The sequence below is a fragment of the Stenella coeruleoalba genome, assembly GCF_951394435.1.
Source record: "Stenella coeruleoalba genome assembly, chromosome: 12".
Taxonomy (NCBI): domain Eukaryota; kingdom Metazoa; phylum Chordata; class Mammalia; order Artiodactyla; family Delphinidae; genus Stenella; species Stenella coeruleoalba.
In genome coordinates this window covers 86807233-86830601 of record NC_137158.1, presented here as the reverse complement: position 1 = coordinate 86830601, position 23369 = coordinate 86807233, and the positions used below count along the sequence as shown (strand labels likewise).

At 37.4% G+C, this 23369-nt stretch overlaps 1 protein-coding gene across 2 annotated transcripts in view; it reads left to right on the top strand.

The window, feature by feature from the left end:
• PDE10A (phosphodiesterase 10A) overlaps positions 1–23369 on the top strand; it is a gene marked incomplete at its 3' end in the record, with an annotated part of 576158 nt that overhangs the window by 451071 nt on the left and 101718 nt on the right. For both annotated transcript variants that reach the window (XM_079939715.1, XM_079939714.1), the window contains one exon: positions 16175–16203. In XM_079939715.1, the coding sequence (XP_079795841.1) occupies positions 16175–16203 (29 nt within the window). The remainder of the gene's footprint in view (positions 1–16174; positions 16204–23369) is intronic.

Genomic DNA, 23369 nt, shown 5'->3' with positions numbered 1-23369 from the left:
CACTTGGCGTGATGCTTTTCAGACTCGTATCTGTGGTGTGTATCGGTGCTCTGTTCATTTCCGCTGCTCAGTAATATTCCTTTATTTGGATGTATGACACTTTTAGCAATTTATAAATTTCCAGTTACTTCACATTCTTTCCTTTTAACTTTACCAACCTAATGGGTATGTGATGGTGTCTCATTGTAGTTGTAGTTTGCATTTCCCAAACAACTAAAGATGGTGAGCATTTTTTTTTTTCAGTGAGCTTACTTGCCATTTCTATGTCTTCTTTTGTGAAGCATCTATTCAAATATTTTGCCCATTTTAAAATTGGGGATATTTGTCATCTTAATATTGAGTTGTAATATTACTTTGTATACTCTGGACACAAGTCCTTTATTAGATATATAATATTAGGTATCTCCCAGACTGTGGCTGTTCTTTTTTTTTTCCCAGCAGTGTCTTTTGAAGAGCCAATGTGTTTAATTCTGATAAAGTCTGTTTTATCAATTTTTTCTTCTATGATTTTTTTTCCCTAATCCAAGAAATAAATTAACTCAAGATTTTCTTTCATGTTTTATAGTTTTCACTCTTTTGTATATGTTATTTCAAATTCGTTCATTTCAAGTTAATTTTCCTATGTGGTGTGAGATAAGGGTCAAGAGTTTTTGTTTTGTTTTTCTATATGAATATCCATTTATTACAGCAACATTTGTTAAAAAAGATTATTTTTTCTCCAGTGAATAAAACTTTGGAAGCTTTGTTGAAAAATCGCATATATCCATATGTTTATTTCTGGATTCTCTATTTTGGTTCATTATCTACATATCCGTCATTAGGTTGTTTCCATCACACTATTTTATTTTTGTTTCCAGCTTTATTGAGGTATAATTGACAAAATTGTATGTACTTAAAGGGCACAACATCAACATCACTAATCTTCAGGGAAGTACAAATAGAAGCCTATTAGGGAGTCTGTTACCAAAAGACAAGAGATAAATGCCAGTGAGGATGTGGAGGAAAGCACTATGCAGTTGTGATCAATACAGCTTTATGGGAAGCCTTAGAACACAGTGTAGCTTCTGCAACTTCCTTATTTTTCAAAATTGACTCGGCTTCTCTGGGTCATTTGCCTTATCATGTAACAGGGTATCTTTCTCTATTTAGGAGTTAAATTTCTCTGATCTTGCATCTTGTGACCTTACTGAATTCACTTATTTATTCTAGTAGTGGTTTTTTGGTGTGTTTTGTTTTGTTTTGCAGATTCCTTAGGACTGTCTACCTAGGTTATCATGTCATCTGTGAATAAAGACTTTTTTTTCCTTTCAGATCTGTATACCATATATAATATTTATATTATATGTAATATAAATTATATAACACACACGTTTTTGTCGTATTTTTGTGGCTAGAACCTTCAGTACAATGCCTGATAGGGGTGGTGCGAGAAGATATTCTTGCCTTCCTCCCCATCTTAAGGAGGAAGCATTTGGTCTTTCACCATTAGGTACGATGGTACCTGTAGATTTTTCACAGATGCTCTTTATCAGGTTAAAGAAATCCGCTTAAATTCCTAATCTGCAGTGAGCTTTTATCCTGAAAGAGCACTGATTTTTTTCAAATATTTTATCTCTGAGATCACAGTCATTTCGCTGCCTAATGGCCACTGTCTAAAAACCTTCGTTTCATGCATTTTGTCTGTTTTTCTAGTTGTTGATGGTTGGAAGGCCATTTCTGTTTCAGTTAATCCTTCATGAGCAAACGTGGAATATTATTTTAATACTATAACTAATGTTACCCATATCAAACTTCAGACGAAGTGAAAATGAATGTTCAGTGATTCATTGCTATAAACTGCTGTTACTTTTAAATTAAGTAAAAAGTCTTAATACGGAATTATTGACAAGTCATTACATCTTAACTGATACCAGAAATGTTGAAGAAATAGGGTTGTGGTAACAAGAAAGAGTCAATATGCTAAAAATTGTAGACAATTAAATTCTTTGTTCAGTTCTAGTATTTTTTTGTTAGTGTCTCAAAAACGTGAAGTATTTGCCTTGTTTCTTTGTTTTATTCCTTTGGTTGGTATCAATAATAAATAAAATGTATGTCCAATATAAACGTACATATTCCTAGAGAATAAGCAATTTTCAGACAGAGCTGTACTTCGTATAGGGCCATCCTCACCCCCATGGTTCAGCTGCCCACTCCCCTGCTAAGACCCCTTTGCTGCCACTGGCCTGAGCAGACTCTGTCCCTCAGGGTGTTTCCCTTCTTGGCCCCTCAGCTGGTCTGAAGCAGAAAGAGAACTGCTCACAAACGTCAGCTTTCTGCAGATTTTTTTTTTTTTTTTTAGCAAAATGAGACTCTTTAAAAGTTTTACCGTTTTCAGTGTCACAGAAACAAAAAAGAGAGCCAGTGTCCTAAACTTTGTCTATCGCACACTTGAAATATACTGCAGAATAAATAGGGTGAATATGAAGTAACTTCAGAGAAAAATAATAAAGCCCCTACTTTAATTTTTCCTCTGAACAGTTTTAGATTAGAACTTCCAAGATGTACAGATTAAGTTAGCAGTAATTAGGCTATAACAGTCAATAGTAACAAAAACATCTTCAATCAAAAGTAAAGTAAAAGATTTGCACAGAACTAAAGACTTTTGTATCACAATTTCCAATTTATTTTATTTATCTTATTCATGTTGTTACAATTCAAAATGATATGATTGAGTCAGTAAAATTTAAACCTTTTACTGAGTTCTTAATGTTTATCATCTATTTAGGCCCAGGATCATCTTCTGTTTTCATATCGGTTAAGATCTCTGGCTAGAGGCTCTTCAGTGGGGCTAATGGCAGACTCTGGGAGGGCTCATGCCAAGGAGTACTTCCCAGAACGTCTGCTCCCAGTGTCCTTGTCCCCATGGTGAGACACAGCCATCCCCCGCCTCTACAGGAGACCCTCCAGCACTAGCAGCCATGTTGCTGACAGGATTTCGGTGCTCCAGCTGGGTGTCAGGCCTGAACCTCTGAGGTGGGAGAGCCAAGTTCAGGACATTGGACCACCAGAGACCTCCCGGTCCCATGTAATATCAATGGGCCAGAGCTCTCCCAAGGATCTCCATCTCAACGCTAAGACCCAGCTCCACTCAACGACCAGCAAGCTACAGTGCTGGACACCCTATGCCAAACAACTAGCAAGACAGGAACACAACCCCACCTGTTAGCAGAGAGGCTGCCTAAAATCATAATAAGTTCACAGCCCAAAACACACCACTGGATGCGGTCTTGCCCACCAGAAAGACAAGATCCAGCCTCATCCACCAGAACACAGGCACTAGTCCCCTCCACCAGGATGCCTACACAATGCACTTAACCAACCTTAGCCACTGGGGGCAGACACCAAAAACAACGGGAACTATGAACCAGCAGCCTGCGAAAAGGAGACTCCAAACACAGTAAGTTGAGCAAAATGAGAAGACAGAGAAACACACAGCAGATGAAGGAGCAAGGTAAAAACCCACCAGACCTAACAAATGAAGAGGAAATAGGCAGTCTACCTGAAAAAGAATTCAGAGTACTCATAGTAAAGATGATCCAAAATCTTGGAAATAGAAAGGAGAAAATACAAGAAACATTTAACAAGGACCCAGAAGAACTACAGAGCAAACAAATAATGATGAATAACACAATAAATGAAATTAAATTATTCTCTGGAAGGAATCAATAGCAGAATCACTGAGGCAGAAGAATAGATAAGTGACCTGGAAGATAAAATAGTGGAAATAAGTACCGCAGAGCAGAATAAAGATAAAAGAATGAAAAGAATTGAGGATGGTCTCAGAGACCTCTGGGACAGCATTAACCTCACCAACATTCCAATTATAGGGGTTCCAGAAGAAGAAGAGAAAAAGAAAGGTACTGAGAAAATATTTGAAGAGATTATAGATGAAAACGTCCCTAATATGGAAAAGGAAATAGTCAATCAAGTCCAGGAAGCACAGAGAGCCCCATACAGGATAAACCCAAGGAGAAACACACCAAGACACATATTAATCAAACTATCAAAAATTAAATACAAAGAAAAAATATTAAAAGCAGCAAGGGAAAAACAACAAATAACACACAAGGGAATCCCCATAAGGTTAACAGCTGATCTTTCAGCAGAAACTCTGCAAGCCAGAAGGCATTGGCAGGACATATTTAAAGTGATGAAAGGGAAAAACCTACAACCAAGATTACTCTACCCAGCAAGGATCTCATTCAGATTCAACAGAGAAATTAAAACCTTTATAGACAAGCAAAAGCTAAGAGAATTCAGGACCACCAAACCAGCTCTACAACAAATGCTAAAGGAACTTCTCTAGGCAGGAAACACAAGAGAAGGAAAAAAACTACAATAACAAATCCCAAACAATTCAGAAAATGGTAATAGGAACACACATATCGATAACTACCTTAAATGTAAATGGATTAAATGCTCCAACCAAAAGACATAGACTGGATGAATGGATACAAAAACAAGACCTGTATATATGCTGTCTACAAGAGACCCACTTCAGACCTAGGGACACACACAGACTGAAAGTGAGGGGATGAAAAAAGATATTCCATGCAAATGGAAATCAAAAGAAAGCTGGAGTAGCAATTCTCATATCAGACAAAAAAGACATTAAAATAAAGAGTATTACAAGAGACAAAGAAGGACACTACATAGTGATCAAGGGATCAATCCAAGAAGAAGATATAACAATTGTAAATATTTATTCACCCAACATAGGAACACCTCAATACATAAGGCAAAACCTAACAGCCATAAAAGGGGAAATCGACAGTAACACGATCTTAGTAGGGGACGTTAACACCCCACTTTCACCAATGAACATATCATCCAAAATGAAAATAAATAAGGAAACACAAGCTGTAAACAGTGTGTTAAACAAGATGGACTTAATTGATATTTATAGGACATTCCAGCCAAAAACAACAGAATACACTTTCTTCTCAAGTGCTCATAGAACATTCTCCAGGATAGATCAGACCTTGGGTCACAAATCAAGCCTTGGTAAATTTAGGAAAATTGAAATTGTATCATGTATCTTTTCTGACCACAATGCTATGAGACAAGATATCAATTACAGGAAAAAATCTGTAAGAAATAAAAACACATGGAGCCTAAACAATTCACTACTAAATGACCAAGAGATCACTGAAGATATCAAAGAGGAAATCAAAAAACTACCTAGAAACAAATGACAATGAAAACGCGATGACCCAAAACCTATGGGATGCAACAAAAGCAGTTCTAAGAAGGAAGATTATAGCAATGCAATCCTACCTCAAGAAACAAGAAAAATCTCAAACAAACAACCTAACCTTACACCTAAAGCAATTAGAGAAAGAAGAACAAAAATACCCCATGGTTAGCTGAAGGGAAGAAATCATAAAGATCAGATCAGAAATAAATGAAAAAGAAATGAAGGAAACAATAGCAAAGATCAATAAAACTAAAAGCTGGATCTTTGAGAAGACAAACAAAATTGGTAAACCATTAGCCAGATTCATCAAGAGAAAAAAGGAGAAGACTCAAATCAATAGAATTAGAAACAAAAACGGAGAAGTAACAAATGACCCTGCAGAAATACAAAGGATCATGAGAGATTACTACAAGCAACTATGTGCCAATAAAATTGACAACCTGGAAGAAATGGGAAAATTCTTAGAAAAGCACAACCTTCCGAGACTGAACCAGGGAGAAATAGAAAATATAAACAGACCAATCACAAGCACTGAAATTGAAGCTGTGATTAAAAATCTTCCAACAAACAAAAGCCCAGGACCAGATGGCTTCACAGGTGAATTCTGTCAAACATTTAGAGACGAGCTAACACCTTTCCTTCTTAAACTCTTCCAAAATATAGCAGAGGGAGGACCACTCCCAAACTCATTCTACGAGACCACCATCACCCTAATACCAAAACCAGACAAAGATGTCACAGAAAACAGAAAACTACAGACCAATATCACTGATGAACACAGATGCAAAAATCCTCAACAAAATACTAGCAAACAGGATCCAACAGCACATTAAAAGGGTCATACACCATGATCAAGTGGAGTTTATTCCAGGAATGCAAGGATTCTTCAATATACGCAAATCAATCAATGTGATAAACCATATTAAGAAATTGAAGGACAAAAACCATATGATCATCTCAATAGATGAAGAAAAAGCTTTTGACAAAATTCAACACCCATTTATGATAAAAACCCTCCAGAAAGTAGGCATAGAGGGAACTTACCTCAACATAATAAAGGCCATACATGACAAACCCGCAGCCCACATTATTCTCAATGGTGAAAAACTGAAACCATTTCCACTAAGATCAGGAACAAGGCAGGGTTGCCCACTCTCACTGCTATTACTCAACATAGTTTTGGAAGTTTTAACCACAGCAATCAGGGAAGAAAAAGAAATAAAAGGAATCCAAATCAGAAAAGAAGAAGTAAAACTGTCACCGTTTGAAGACGACATGATACTATACATAGGGAATCCTCAAGATGCTACCAAAAAACTCCTAGAGCTAATCAATGAATTTGGTAAAGTAGCAGGATACAAAGTTAATGCACAGAAATCTCTTGCATTCCTATACACTAATGATGAAAAATCTGAAAGAGAAATTAAGGAAACACTCTCATTTACCACTGCGAAAAAAAGAGTAAAATACCTAGGAACAAAGCTACCTAAGGAGACAAAAGACCTGTATGCAGAAAACTATAAGACACTGATGAAAGAAATTAAGGATGATACCAGCAGATGGAGAGATACACCATGTTCTTGGATTGGAAGAATTGACATTGTGAAAATGACTCTACTACCCAAAGCAATCTACAGATTCAGTGCAAGTCCTATCAAACTACCAATGGCATTTTTCACAGAACTAGAACAAAAAATTTCACTATCTGTATGGTAACACAAAAGACCCCAAATAGCCAATGCAATCTTGAGAAATTAAAATGGAGCTGGAGGAATCAGGCTCCCTGACCTCAGACTATACTACAAAGCTACAGTAATCAAGAGAGTATGGTACTGGCATAAAAACAGAAATATAGATCAATGGAACAGGATGGAAAGCCCAGAGATAAACCACACACATATGGTCACCTTATCTTTGATAAAGGAGGCAAGAATATGCAATGGAGAAAAGACAGTCTCTTCAATAAGTGGTTCAGGGAAAACTGGACAGCTACATGTAAAAGAATGAAATTAGGATACTCCCTAACACCATACACAAAAATAAACTCAAAATGGATTAACGGCCTAAATGTAAGGCCAGGCACTATAAAACTCTTAGAGGAAAATATAGGAAGAACACTCTATGACATAAATCACAGCAAGATCCTTTTTGACCCACCTCCTATAGAAATGGAAATAAAAACAAAAATAAACAAATGGGACCTAATGAAACTTCAAAGCTTTTGCACAGCAAAGGAAACCATAAACAAGACGAATAGAAAACTCTGAGAATGGGGGAAAATATTTGCAAATGAAGCAATTGACGAAGGATTAATCTCCAAAATTTACAAGCAGCTCATGCAGTTCAATATCAAGAAAACAAACAGCTGAATCCAAAAATGGGCTGAAAACCTATATAGACATTTCTCCAAAGAAGATATACAGATGGCCAAGAAGCACATGAAAAGCTACTCAACATCACTAATCATTAGAGAAATGCTAATCAAAACTAAAATGAGGTATCACCTCACACCCATCAGAATGGCCATCATCAAAAAATCTACAAACAATAAATGCTGGAGAGGGTGTGGAGAAAAGGGAACACTCTTGCACCATTGGTGGGAATGTAAATTGATACAGCCACTATGGAGAACAGTATGGAGGTTCCTTAAAAAACTACAAATAGAACTACCATATGACCCAGCAATCCCACTACTGGGCATATAACCTGAGAAAACCTTAATTCAAAAAGAGTCATGTACCACAATGTTCATTGCAGCTGTATTTACAATAGCCAGGACATGGAAGCCACCTAAGTGTCCATCAACAGATGAATGGATAAAGAAGATGTGGCACATATATACAATGGAATATTACTCAGCCATAAAAAGAAACAAAATTGAGTTCTTTGTAGTGAGGCAGATGGACCTAGAGACTGTCATACAGAGTGAAGTAAGTCAGAAAGAGAAAAACAAATACCGTATGCTAACACATATATATGGAACCTAAAAAAAAAAAGAAAACTGGTTTTGAAGAACCTAGGGGCAGGACAGGAATAAAGATGCATACGTAGAGAATGAGCTTGAGGACACAGGGAGGGGGAAGGGTAAGCTGGGACGAAGTGAGAGAGTGGCATGGACATATATACACTACCAAGTGTAAAATAGGTAGCTAGGGGTAAGCAGCCGCATAGCACAGGGAGATCAGCTCGGTGCTTTGTGACCCCCGAGAGTGGTGGGATAGTGAGCGCGGGAGGGAGACACAAGGAGGAGGGAATATGGGGATATATGTATATGTATAGCTGATTCACTTCGTTATACAGCATAAACTAACACACCACTGTAAAGCAATTTTACTCCAATAAAGATGTTAAAAGGAAAAAAAGATCTCTGTTGACATAGCAGTGCGTGATGTCCAAATTTCATGGAATCTTGTATGCTCCAGAGAATTTGTGAAATCTAGAGGTGATCAATACATTCTGGGATTTTTTTCCCCATCTTCAGAAAACTCCTAGACCATGTAGACTTTGATGCTAAGCCCTTTTTTGTTGATTATTTTTATAAATATGATAGGAAAGCTTTGGATTTCTCATATCCCCACATCCTCAATATTGAAGCATCATTATAAAGATATGTTTTAAAAGGCACAAAATATTGTAAGAGTTTTAGGAAGCCTCAATAATTTTTTATTTATAATTTTTACCTATTATAACAAATTTTTAAGTTCCTTAGCTGTTTCTAAATAGTTGCTTGAAACTATGAATTTTGGAAGACATTATTGAATATAGAACTTCCCATGCTAAAAGGTGACTAATTCTCCAAATGTTAACAGAGTTTACATTTAATTACTTTGGTTTCTTCTGTCAGAATGATAGAATTGCTTCTCTATTTCAACAGCTCACATGTTATCAATTGAGAAACTAAGATCAGCTCTGCCATTTGCCTCTGGGAGAGATGTTGCTCAGGTTGCTAATGGTGAACCTTACAGTGAGTTACAGTTGTCACGAACATGATACCAAAGCAGAGTTCAAAGACACAGAATCCACACTGCTCCAGGACATTTAGAGATAGCTAAGTTCTATAACGCAATATATAGAAATGGAGAGAAACATAGTAAGTGAATGTTTAATGATACCTAATGATTGTTTAATGGTAACTTTGCTTATATATATATATATATATATATATATATATATATATATATATACACACACATATATTTATAGGTATAAGGAAGGTACTTTGTAAGTTATTACATTATATATAGAAGACCACCTGCAATTCACACAATGCCTTTTTAAGCCATCACTTTTCATTTATAGAATTGGAAAGCTTCATGGACTAACTCTCACTAGGAATGGTCTCCTTCTGGTTATATAGAAATAAATGCAAAGAATAGACTACGATGGGCTGTGCTAGAAAATGTGATTCTGTAAGTTACTGAAAATCGTTACAGTCCTTCAGGGAAAAAAAATAATTTTTCCTGTTTTGTGATATAGCTTGTAAACTTATTATTTCCTCCCCCCCCTTTTTGACCAAGACTACAATAAGTATATAGTTCTTTATACTGTCCAATTATTTAGTGATTTGTAGATTATTTTACGTTTCCTCATCAGTAACTGCAAAATAGAGGGTTTATTGGCAAAAATCAATCCATCTGGTACTTCAGGTCTTGATTACATGGCTCATATTCTTCCATAAATTCCTGGTTTTTAGCGTTAGAAAATTGAAGTAAGAAGCATAACAAAAGTGAAGTGATTTGAGCACTGTTTAATAGTTAGGCCACGAGATTTTAAACCGTTGGCAAAGGTAACAATCTCCTAATGTTTTACCACAACGTTGCTGTCTGTATGCAAAAGAATCATTATATCTTAATCATTTAAGGATCATTTTTTGAGATGCCTCCACCCCCCAGTAATGTAAAAGAAATATTAGATGTGGCCTCTTGTCTCCAAGAACTTGTATTCAGTGAAGAAGTAAGTCATTCGTATGTATATAGTTATCCACACAAAGCAGAATGTAGTCAATGCCAGGTTGAATGCAGAGAAAGAAAAGTGCAATTTATTGAGAGCCCGCTCTGTGCAAAAACTTTATGTACATTATCTCCCCTGATCCCAGCACCTCCTGAAGTGACCTCATTTTATACATGTGAGATTACCAAGTTTGGAAGGTCAAGGAGCCCATGTATGGTTTGTAAGTGAAGCTGAGAGTTGAAAACAGATCTCTTTGGACTCTGAGCCTATCTTCTTTTTTAACGTAGCAGTCTGCTCTCCTCGCAGGAAAGGAGTGTGTGAGAATTCTGAGGGAAGACATATAGTGGGCCTATGTGCTTTTGAGAGGGCCTCAGAGACAAGATACAAATTGAGCTGAGTCTTGAAAGACTTCAGTGTGTGGGAAGAGGGAGGAATCAACTTTGAGGAAACAGCAGGCACCCTCATGCCTCAGTGTCTTTGCTCAGGCCGGTCCCTCTGCATGGAATGCTTTTCCCTTTTCCTCAGCTGCTTCTATAGCCCATCCCCTGGAGGAGGTCTTCTCTAACCACACTTTCATCTGCAACCTGCCCCCAGCCACTCCCCCCTTGCTTTCTGATCCTTCTTAACCTGGTCTACTTTGTTACCACTTCCAGCTTGCTGTATAATTTAGTTATTTATCATGTTTATGGACCATCTCCTGCCTTTAGAATAAAGCTTCAGGAGGACAGGGATTACTGTCTTTTTTTGTTCTCAGATATATTGTAGGCACCGAGGATAGTGCCAGGAACTTAGTTATTGAGTAGGTGCTCAAAAAATACTTGTTGTTGGAAGGTATGAAGATTTTGGGTTAAGAGTGAGCAAAGCATATTTGGGGCTCTAGTAAGACCAGTTGAGTCCTGTTGTTACAGATTCCAGTTGGAAAAATAGAACCAAATTGTGAAGACTTGAATCCTAAGCAAAGGGATTAGTTTATTTTTGGTAGGAATCGGAGAGCTTTCTGAAGATTTTATTTTACATAATGATGTATTGATTTAATGATATAAAAGTAATATCCTATTAACATTTTATTACATTTCCTTCATTTCCTTTCCTCATTTCCTTTTGAGGGCTTTCTGTTTCACTTGGTAAAATTGGCTTAATCAATAGGGAAATAAACTGTCTCACATATGAAGAAGCTTTTAGGTAAGGCAGTCTTCAAGGCTGGCTGATTAAATTGGTTAGAAATGTCTCCAGAGATCCAGCTTTTCTCTCTTTCCTCTGCCCCAGCTGCCCTCTCCTTCTGCCCAATGCTCTGTGCCCACCTCCCCTTCTCCTCTGTTGCCCTTGCTGGGTTATCGTTTGGGGTTGACTCCTCTCATGACTACAAGGTGTCTCCTGCCACCAACTAGGGCCAAAGGCTGCCTTTTTGTTTGCTCTCAAAGCCATGGAATTTAAGTCCTCCCCTTTGGTATGATTGAGCCAACTGAGACATTCATTCAGTATCTGGCGCGTATTAAACATCTGATAGATATTTGTGGATTGAGTCGTTAAGATTGCATTGTTAGAAGACACATAGCTGTCTCTAGACAAGCTCCATAGCTGTGCCAGAAATGGCTGGAGGAGGCTGAATGGAGCCGCACCAGCTCCTAAGAGGTGGAGGTTTGTATAAACGATGGCTGGTTTATTCATTTTCATGGGAAATACGTATTTCCCACAAGGAGAAGACAGGTATGCTCCATTTACATTATCTGCAGAGACTGCAAGGCAAAGTGAGATGGATAATCTTGAAGGACTGAGGTGCAGTGACATCTTTGCAATGATCCCCAAGTTCTCTATCTCCTGGTCCCTGTTTCTCCTCTCTGGATACATAGTATCGATGCGTGACTTCTTAGACTTCTTTTCTTATACTACAGGATGAGCGCTGAAAGCCGAGAACTTAACCGTGGAAGATTTAGTCAAAATAACTTATATTGTACTTCAAGGAAATGATAATTGATCTAAAAAGTTTTCTTTTTAACAATATTAAAACACATTTATACGTGTATAAATTATACACGACCATAATTGTTTCCATTTCAGACTTGTAACATGATATACTGAAGAAAACATAATTTGTAATTGAAACCAATTTGTGTGTCTATGTATATAATTTATAAAATGTGTATGTGTTTACATACACTTATAGATTAAATACGTATACATATATTTTCACTTAACCAAATCATGGACAATTTTTCATGTCAATAAATAAACATAAACATTCATCATCATTTTTAGCAGCTGCAGTCTTGGATTATGTTGAATCTGTTTTCTTTATTGTAAAAAAATATATATTCTTTTTCAGTAGGAAGATTTTAAAAGATCAACAAAGAATAAAATTACTTAAGGATCATAAGACTCAATCAAAACTCTTTAATGCTTGGTTTTAAGTGGATCTTTTTTAGATCTATAATAATTTATTAAACTTATTTTGTTATTCTATTTGTTATTTTTCTTTATCACATTTTGTTTTTCTTTAATGGTATTCACTTTTGTCTATAGTTTTTATGCCTCAAATAGTAAGAAAATTTAATAATTTCTTATTGATTCTAAAGAATATGAGTTTCAGTGGGATTTTTGTCTACTCTGTATTTCTGGAGCTCTTACTTCAAGGCTAAACCCCAGAGTAAAGACGAATATTAGAAGCAGACACAGAACTTTAAATCAGTCATCATAATGTAAATCCCTTTAAGTTCTGCTTATAAATTTGGATTCATTCCTGAAATCCCATTTCATATTAAGAAATATCAAAATTGATCACAAAAAACAACGTACAAATGTGTGCACAGTTATAAGGATTTATAAAATTTTCCAAATTAAGTACTTGCTGAAAGGTGTACTTACTAAGAAATCCTCCAGGGGATTTTTTGTTGCATGAGCTATTCTTCCTAAGGCTTTAAAAAATTATTAAAATGATGCTTACATTGAAGACGGTTTCTTTTTTTTTTACAAAAATAAATTTCTCTTTAACAAGCATCAATATTCCCTTTCTGAAATTATCTAAAATTTTTTCTTGTTTATTCTTCCCACTAGAATTTAAGCTTCTTGAGAACAGGGTTAATTAAATGCCTGGCACATAATGGATCTGAAGTACACATTTCTTGAATAAACAAATGTTTACAGAACCCTAAAGCCACATAAAAATTAGTGTCTGCTGTTGCTAACATTTTTGTTGCTAATCTGATGCTCATGAAGGACTCAAAATCTCCCACCCATGGCAGTTTCCTTCTTTTCCATGATTGCCTGTCCCTTCACTTTTAAGTGAGCTTCATTCCTGAACCATGTGAAATGCCACTCAGACAGTTTAGCTGGGGGTACGTGTTGGAAGTGTACAGAGACGTTCCAGAGTTGTGGGTTCTTAGGAATCATTCTAAGTTGTGGTCTCTTAACCTTACATTGCAAATGTTTTTGTGGAAAAGAATATTTTTCAGTATCAAATTATATTGATAGGATGTTGTCTCACTTCAGGCTTATAAGGTGGCAAAAGAAGTCAGACACCTTGCCAAAAAGTAAGACAGCAAGTGACAGGCCATGTGGGCTTCTGACCACAGTGCATGCTCTGAGCCACTAGCTGTGCCACCTCTGCTATTCGGTCATCCTGTCCTCTCCATTGTGGACGAGAAAGTGAATAGATTGTCTGCAACATGCTGAAACTTGCCTTAGGCAAGAGAGTTCGACAAAATGAAAATTCCAAGTATAGGAAATAGGAAGGAAGCTTCCCTTATCCTAACAAATTCACTGGACCCATTAATTTCCTCAGCTAAAAGACCATGTTCCCTAAATGTAATGGACTTGACATTCATTTAACAAAAATTGTTTGACTTCTAAGTTGGAGGAAGAGATAGATGATTTATTTCTAAATCTGTACATAAGGTGAAGAATCCAGAAATAAGTTATAGGTAGCATTTTTCTTTCAAATACTTTGTCCATAAAGCAAGAAAAAAATTGGTTTTTATAAATACTTATCAGTAGAGTTTCTTATGCACACTCAAGTTTGAGAAGCACTAAGCAAAACTAGAGGAGAAAACAAAGGGGACGTTTATGTACAGATGTCTGGACATTCGAGCTCTTCTTCCTTTGAACTAACTTTCAGATCGTACTGATGACTGGAGAGTGGAAGGTGCCAAAAGGTCACAGCTAGAAAACTCCATTCAGTCCCACAGTAAACTTGTTCACACAGCTGCTGCTTTCCTTTGCATGTTTTAATCAACCTTGAATTTTCAACCCTGTTCATTGAATTTCTTAGATAAAAATTAAAAAGAATTTAAAACATATGTGCCTCTACAACTTTATAATCTGTTAATAAATTTGTTGTGATGATTAAATCAAAGAGTCCCATCTTCAGAGAGGTTTAAAAAAGAATAAGAGGTTAGGAGTTAAAGAATAAATGAAAATGTTTCTATGATGTGACTTCAGTGTATAAGATAAAATAAATGTTTTTCCTATAACATGGTTACATTCTTAGGGAAATCAGATGCAATGCTCAAACCGTTATGGAACAATTATAAGAAAAATATATAAGCAAGTATGTATTAATACAGTAATACAAAAAAATAGGAACTGCTTATTGAACGCTTACTATCTGATAGTCCCAAGCTTGCTAATTTTGAAAAGGTTCCCAGGTAAAGGCAACATGCAGCAAGTTTTGAAGTCTAATTTACTTTAAATTATGAAGCGTCCAAGAGGCATGATAGATGGGATATTTTTGAAAGATAAACTGGGTGGGTGAGTGTGTGTGTGTGTGTGTGTGTGTGTGTGTGTTTGTGTGTGTGTAGGCATGATTGCCAGGGCAGATATTGGATTCAGGGATCAGCTTAAAGGTTACTGGTTGATAGGTGATTTGGAACTAGACTTAATGTTATTTGTGGAAATGGATGGTAAGCAGTAAATCTGAGAAAGATAAGAAAAAAGAGGAAAACAAAAGGACTCAGTGGTTTAGTTAATAAGAATATTGAAGGAGAAAGAAGAATCACAGCCCTGTCTGGGCTTGTGAACTTTGTCAGTGTTGAGATAGGTTAGGCTGTGCTTTTATGTAGAATACATTAGAAATCTGCTGTGTTAAGTGTGTGCTGGTGGTGGTAGTTAGAGAGGGTTTGGTTGCTAAACAAGGCACAAGACAGCAACAGCATGAAATTAAAGGCTGCCTCCCTGTGAGCGGTCTGCAGAGGCCCAGCTCCAGTCACCCTTCCTCTGGAAGGGCCATATCAACACCTTTTCTCTGGGTCAGAGCCAGTTACTGGGCATGGGATACTCTTAACCAGTGGACCTAAAGTGGAGTCTTGGACAGTTTGTTTCTTGTACCCTGCTGGTGGACACAGGCATATTCTTGCCCTGTAGCCAGATTCGTGGGGAGAGCCCTTCAGAGGGCCTCAGCTAGACCAGGTCAGTCCACGAGTCTGATTTTACTAGTAGAGAATGCTGACATGCTGGTACAACCCCCCCACCCCCGCCAACTCCTGGGACCCATGGTACAAAGCAGCACTATTAATAGGTGTGTTTCACGCCTTAACCAGGGAGCCATGCAGGCACATGTCTTATTTCAGCAAATTAGAAATGCTGGAAATAACCCTCACAGCGCAAGTGTCCATGACCATTTGAGATATTCATGTGGGTTGTGTCATTTAGAATATTGCAGATATTACAAACCCTTTCTAGGTACGTGTATTTGATAAACCACAGTGTAGCCATATTTGCAGGTACTACCATTTTAGCATCTCTAAAAAGGTCATCTTGAAAATGACTGGCAAACTGTTGTGTTATTTCATTTCCCTCCAAAATTAATACATACATCTAGCTCTAAACTTACTGTTTAACTTTTATAGAGTTTTAAAACCAAATTCCTAGATTTCACAAGCAGAGGCATTGCAAATAGTCTTCTCGTTTATTGAGCGTGAATGACATGTTCTGTATTTCAGAAACTAATCAGACTTTCTAATTGTATTTTTTCTCCCTCCCTTCTCCATCCCCCAGATGAATCATCTCCTAAGGAAGTCAGCAGGGTAAGTAACGTGAATATCATTTTTGATACCACAATATAGGAAATAAATTCTTTTGTATATTTTCAGTGCTCTAACGTGTTTAAGTGTTAGAAGAATGATTACAAAAAGTGAGTGCCCTCTCCAGCGTATCACTCATCAGTATGGAGTAAAGCCAGTGAGGAGAGAGGTGTGAAATTGGAGGCCTCAAACTGAATACAGCTAACAGATGCGTTCCATTTGGCCTGCCCATGCTTATGGAGTTTTCTGAATTTTTTGCCAACATTTAGATGTTGAGAGAGTGCATATTAAGATTGGATTTCTGGCTTCTCTTGAAAAACCATAAGACAAGGCAGCACTGACACCGAGTTCCCATGTGGCGACGGTCTGCTCAGGCCGCTTCCTCACCGTCCCCTGCTCAGTGGCTTTGCACGTGTGCTACCGGGCTAACCCTGCCTTTAAGTTCATGCACCTTCTTTCTGGGAGAACAAAAGGTGACTACTCGTGAGCTGAAGACGTGATGTTCTTCGGTACTTTTAGAAATACTAAATGCATCGTTCTCACGTTCAAGAGAAACACTTAGTGTTAAAGTTATGAGACTTAAATTTAAAAGCTTATGGGAAATGAGTATCGAGAGCATTTTAACATGCCATGTTTAATGCTACAAAATTATAATTCTGTAATTACATATGAAAAAGAATCAACTATATATCCTGTTTACAGATAAAGATCTTAAAATGTGGATTCAATGTTGAAAATAATCAGAATTGTATCTGATGCAACCTTATGTAAGAGATTACTCTTTATCATAAGACATAAACTGAAGTACTGTTATCAGGATCACATATATAGATCTATTCCTTTATTTTTAATTATCTGTAGAAAGGAATCTTTAAAGTGACAAGGACCATTGTTGGAGACTGGGCAGAATTTCTTCTGTCCCTAGCAGCCTAACAGACTCTTAAGGGTTCTGTAAGTCTCAGGGTTTTCCTGGGTACATGCACTATTAACTTCACATTTACAGGATTCACACCTGGAAAGTTCCCAAGACTGAGTGCTTCGAGGTATATCAGGGGACAGAGGGATCAGCCTGGAATTTTACAGCTACTGAGAGCAGCAGAAATGGCTGAAAAGCCATGCTTGAGGATAAAAGAATATTCTCACAAGTGGACCTGGGCCGTCATAAGATACTGGGGTGTCAATATTGGCAAAGCTACTATCTCAGATCTCTGAGATAGTACCAGGTGTCTATAAAACCAGGACAGTAGGGAAAAAAACTACAACTTACTCATCAATATTCTTGTTTTAGAATAACTTTAGTTTATAGGGAACCCCTGACCTCAATTTAACCTTTATAGCCTTCAGAAGATTTTAGACATTGTTGTTGTTTTTGAGAGAAGTGGGAAAAGAGATGCCCAGAAAGGTGGTTTCAACCCACCCCGTGTTTTCCTTACACCCTGTTCTGCTCACAGCAAAGACCAGAGCTGCCCTTCTGATACCTTGCTTATTTCAGTATATTAAATCTATCCACCAGTTTGGTGGAACTCGCCCTTCGCCTCCAGGGTCCCCCAGTTTAAAGATTTTGTACCATACTGTCTGTCATAACTGATTTTGTTACTGCAGCTCACTCTTTCAATTATAAGCCAGGTTCTATTTGGGGAGAACAGCTATATAGACAAGGAGTAGACTTTTTAATTGAATGCATTTCTATATATTTTAGTTATGCAAAATATCGCCACAAGACATCTTGGATTCAGATTGCCACCTACTTCTTACTATGCCAGTGCCTTCTTCCGGGTGAAGAGAGAAGAGATGCAGACAATACCACACACTATCTTTAAGCCCATTAGAAATGATGATAAACTATACATAGTCATTTTTTCTTTGCTATTATTTTATAAAATTCTTTTACTTTATACCAAATTTGGAGAAAAGGCAATTGCAGGTGAGAAATGATAATTATATGAACAGATAACCTAGAATAGTATCAGTTGCCAGGATCTTTAAAAGTTGGGTTTTTTTTTTTTTTTTTTCTGAATATACCCCAGATCTTGGTCAGTTCTGATACATAGAATTTGCATTATAAAATAGTATACCAATGTTTTAAGTTAAAATTAAGATTTAGAAATCCTAGTGCAAACTTTTGGTAACTGGTGACTGGCCACAGGGCACATCCATTGTCAAAGGCATGCTCTTGAGTGACGCAGATTCTTACCCCTCCAGGCAGTTCCGGTTATTGTGACATACTTTCTCACTTAGCGCCAAACAACCTCTCTTTAATTGCCATCGACTAGTATTGTTTTGACTTTTTTGTAGCAGCTCAAAAAAGGCTATATATACCCCCTACTCCATACAGAGCTCTTTAATTAGAGGGATTGTGTTCTGTCTTTCTCAGTGAGACACACTCACTTAAAATAATTTTTTTTCCCGTGGGCCTCCTTAGGGTCTGGCTTGACATTCTCTGGACAGAGTATGCATTATTAATATATTTTTTAGAAGGTTGAGGCAATGTCATGACGTTATAGACCAATTGTGGCTTGACCCTGGTAAGACGAGGTAGGCCAGGTAGCCCTCGGACACTATGTATCTGTAATAGGGTTTAGGGAGAATTAGCTTTTCCAAGAAACTATAGGACATTTCTGGTAATTGATCCAGAAATGGAAGATGTTTTTTCCATGAAGTCAAGCCAGATCTATAAGTCTGAAGCCCTTTCTCCGTCCCCTCTTTCTTCCTCTCTTTCTCCTTCCATCCCTCCCTCTCTCCGTGCCTTCCTCCTTACCTGCCATTCCATAGACAAATATTTCTTGGGCATTTATATGCCAAGCACTGTTCTAGGTTTTAGGGATACAGTGCAGAACAGTATTCCAGTTATCATAGTATGGAAGGTGGTGGTGGAGACAGTTGCAAGTTTTGTTTTTAATTTTTATATATCAGGCAGTGATAAATATTATGATAAGTACATAGAAGAATAAAGCAGAATGAGCTGATAGAGAGTGATGGTGGATTAGGAGTGGTCTTAACTGTAGAGACAAAGCCAGGACAGAGGATGTGGTGCTAGGGGTTTGAGTGTGCAGCCAGGGATGGCTTACCAGGGTAATTGAGGAAATATTATGGGAGATGAAGGAGGGAACCATGCTGAGAACTGCGGGAAGAGCACTCCAGGCAGATGGCACAGCAAGTACAAGGGCCCAGAGGCAGGAAGATTCACGTTACAGAAGGAGGTCATCTGGGCCAGAACTGAATGAGTGCAGGAAAGAGCCCTGGTCAGAGAGGTTGAGGCAGGAGGGGGTCTAGAGGGATGTGGTAGCTGTCATACCTGTGTCATTTGTTTTCATCTAGTCAGCGAAGTTAATCTTTTATTTTACTATTATTGTTGTTGTTAAGTGGTTCCAGCTTCTGACAGGAAAAGAGAGAGAAAACAAGATAAGAAGAGTATTTGGGTCCTGAGTGCTAGAATATGAGAAGTTTAGCCAGGTCTAGAATTCATGGGGACTGTCTTTGTCGCTCAAAATGCTGTAGATATGTTTCATTATATTCTAATTTTTATATAGCAGTTTTAGTCTTATGAAATATGTCCTGAGGAAAAACACTGATTCAAGGCTACTTGGTCAAAGGACACAAATATTTTATGACAATTAATATACATTGTTAAGTTGGTTTATCAAATTATTGTTCCAATTTAAGGTTTCATTTTAACCCAATTTGATTAGCAATTATATCTCTTCTTGTGTAAATGGCATGCCATTATTTTAATATTTTTTTTAAAGCAAATAAACATATTGCCATATGTTAACTATGTTTCTTTTTGTGTGAATTGCATCTCTATGTCTTTTGCGTGTGATACATTCAAAAGAACTTCTCTGGTATAGTGTAAATCACACTTAGATTTGAATTTCTACTTTGCCACTCTTCATCTGGGTGACCTTTTAAAAAAATAACTTTTAAAAGGCTCAAATGTAAAATGGGGACAAAATCTACCAAACCTAAGGTGTGCAATAGGATGAAAATTTATATTCTTATATTCATTTCTAGAACACCAAAAATAAACTTTTTAAAAGCAGAGGCAATTAATGAAAAGAAATTAATGGCCCACAATTTAAAATACAGGCTTGATTAATAATGAAAAAGATATTTTCTTAAATAGATCAATAAAATAGACTGTGTTTGGCAATCTATTCAAGAAATAAGAAGATAACAAATATTAAGGAATGCGAAAGGAAAGATAACTATAGTACAGGCAACAGGGCGATTATTACTAATTTAATAAGGAATAGTAGATACTAATGCATTTGAAAAATTAGATGTAATGGGAAATTTTAAGGAAATTATAAATTATTAAAATTGATTGAAAAAGAGTTAAGAAACCTAAATATATTGTTAACCAACGAAAAAAAACTGAAAAGTTATTAAAAGACCCCCCTAAAATGGCACCATACCCAAAAGCTTTTACTGGATAATTCCACCAAACATAAAAAAGGAGAAAATTCCTACATAATATAAAGTATGTATTTCCAAAGTTAAGAAAATAACTTATCTCACTCAAGACCGAATTTTATTCCTAAAACAAAAATTAGAGCATTATACAAAATAGAAAAAGTATTGACCAGTTTTACTAGCGCAAACGTAAGTGCAGAAATCTTAATAAATTCGGCAGGACTTTCATTGCCAAGGGTGGTGGCAGGTAGAGGCTAGTGCGGTCATCCTGGTGAGAGATGAAGATGGCTTGTCCCCGGCTGATGAGGATGGAGGTGGGGAGAAGTGTTTGGATTTGGTAGACTGAATTCTACGTATATTTGGAAAGTAGAGTGAACAAGAACTGCCGATTAATCAGACGTCTGGTATAAAAAGAGACAAAAAAGAGCAATGATCGCATCGAGGTTTTGCCTGAGCAGATGGAAGGGTGAGTTGCTATTACTTAGATGGGAGTGTTTGCCAGAGGGGCAGGTCAAGGTGTGTGTGGAGGAGGGGTAAACAGAGGCCACTACTGGGTGCTTAGTCTTAGATGTGCTAAGTCCGAGATACTAGTAGATTTCTAAATAGAGATGTTAAGTAGTTGGCTGGATATATGTAAGTCTGGAGTATAGGGAAATGATCTGGATTAGAGATAGAACTCTGAGAAGTCTTAGTAACATGGGCGAGTTGAGAATCATCAGCATGTAGGGTGGTATGTGCAGTGGTGAGGCTAGATGAGATCACCTAGGAAGTGCCTGTGGTTTGAGAAGAGGATAAAAACCAAAGGCCAGCCCTGGCACAGAACATTTAGAAGCCTGAGATGGGAAGAGGACCTACAGAGACTGAAGAGAGGTGTCCAAGGGGCAAGAGGAGGACCAGGGGTGTGTGCATCCTGGCAAGGAGGAGAAATTATGTCAAGACAGAGAGAATGATCACCGGTGTGTTAAATGCTGCCTGTATTTCAAGGGTAATGAAGCCTGAGAGTTGACAACTGGATTTGGCAAAGTGGAGTCATTGGTGACTTAAGTAAGAGCTGTTTCACTGGAGATATTAGGTTGAGTTTGAGAGAGAGAGAGAGAGAGAGAGAAAGAGAGAGAGAGAGAGAGAGAAAGAGGGAGAGGGAGAAGGAGAGGGAGGGAGAGGGAGAGGAAGAAGAGAAATTGTAGGCAGCAAATACAGACAATTGTTTTACAGAGTCTTGCCTTAAAAGAGAGAAGAGAAATAGGGTGGTAGCTAAATAGGGAGCTGAGATATTTTTCTTGAGATACAATTGACACATAATCTTTCGTTAGTTTCAGGTATACAACATAATGATTCAATATATGTGCATAGTGTGAAATTATCCTCACAATGGGTCTAGTTAACATCCACCACCACACATAGTTACAAATGTCTTTTTCCTTGTGGTGAGAACTGTTAAGATTTACTCCCTTTAGCAAGTTTCAAATATCCAATACAGTCTTATTAATTACAGTCACGATGCTGTGCACTATATCCCCAGAACTTACTTATTTTATAACTGAATGTTTGTATCTTTTGACCACTTTCCACTCTCCACCCCCGAGATATTTTCTTTTTAAAATGTTTGGTTTGTCTTTTTAAAAATGGGCTAAATGACAACAGAAATATACTAACGAAAATAATACAGTCGAGAGAGAAAGCATGATGATCTGGGACAGGGGGCAAGTTGGCTGCTGCACAGCCCTTGAGTGCTCAAGGGGCCTCACCCACCTTTGGCAGCCTCCCCAGGACACATCAAGTCTTTTCCTTCGCAACTAATTCCCATTTACTCACTTTCAATTTCTTTTTATACCATATCAGTCTTAAAAAGAATTTTTAATTGGTTATCAGAAAACAAATATAACCAAAGAAACAAAATAGGGGAAGAAACAGAAGAGGAGAAATAAAAATTGGAATAGTCAGTACTTTTCTATGAATAAGCAGGCTGTTAACTTCCAGTTACGTGAAACTGAACCAAAGTAGGTTGCTTCACTTGTGTAAAGTTGACCTTAAAAATAAAAGACAGTTATTTTACCAGCAAGGTATGTTTTTTTCAGGAGTAGCAGAGAATTGCAATTTGGGATAAGAATGTTATAGCAAAGACTGTAAGCAAGTCCGGACAAAGAAGAGGAATGGTCTTTTACAGAGGAAAAGGGGAGGTTCGGAGGGGCTCTTGATAAGCAAGGAGTCCACTGGAGGAAACTGGGAGTTCAGAGTGTAGTGTCTTTTCATTGGCTGAGTTGTGACAGTCTCTTGTTGGCTGGGCTGTGCCTGGGCGGGGTGAAGATTTTCTTTTCTTGTACTGGGTAGTTAGGTAGTAAGCAGCCTTCTCCCAGTTGGAGATGCAAGGTAGTCTCTTCCTGTTTGGGGTCTGCATGAGAGTTCCCCCTTCTGCCCTTAACTGATTCCAATTTAAATAAGGTTTCCTTTATTTATTTTTACATGTCTTAGGGAAGGATACCAATCAATTATTCTTAAGGGCAAAGTTTTTATTGTCATTACTAAATTTCATAAAAGTACAAATCTGTTTATATAATCTTACATCCATCTTTAGTAAGTTTCAGAGACATACTATTAAAATGTGGTTCGCTGTTCAGTAAGTGAAGGTGATACACAAACAGCGAGAGTAGGTAGACACATGGCAGAATTATCTGCAGTAATGTTTCATGTTACCTGTACCCCGCCTCCAGCTGATAATCACGGGGCTCATGTGCTGTGGCCCAAGGACAGAAGTTAGA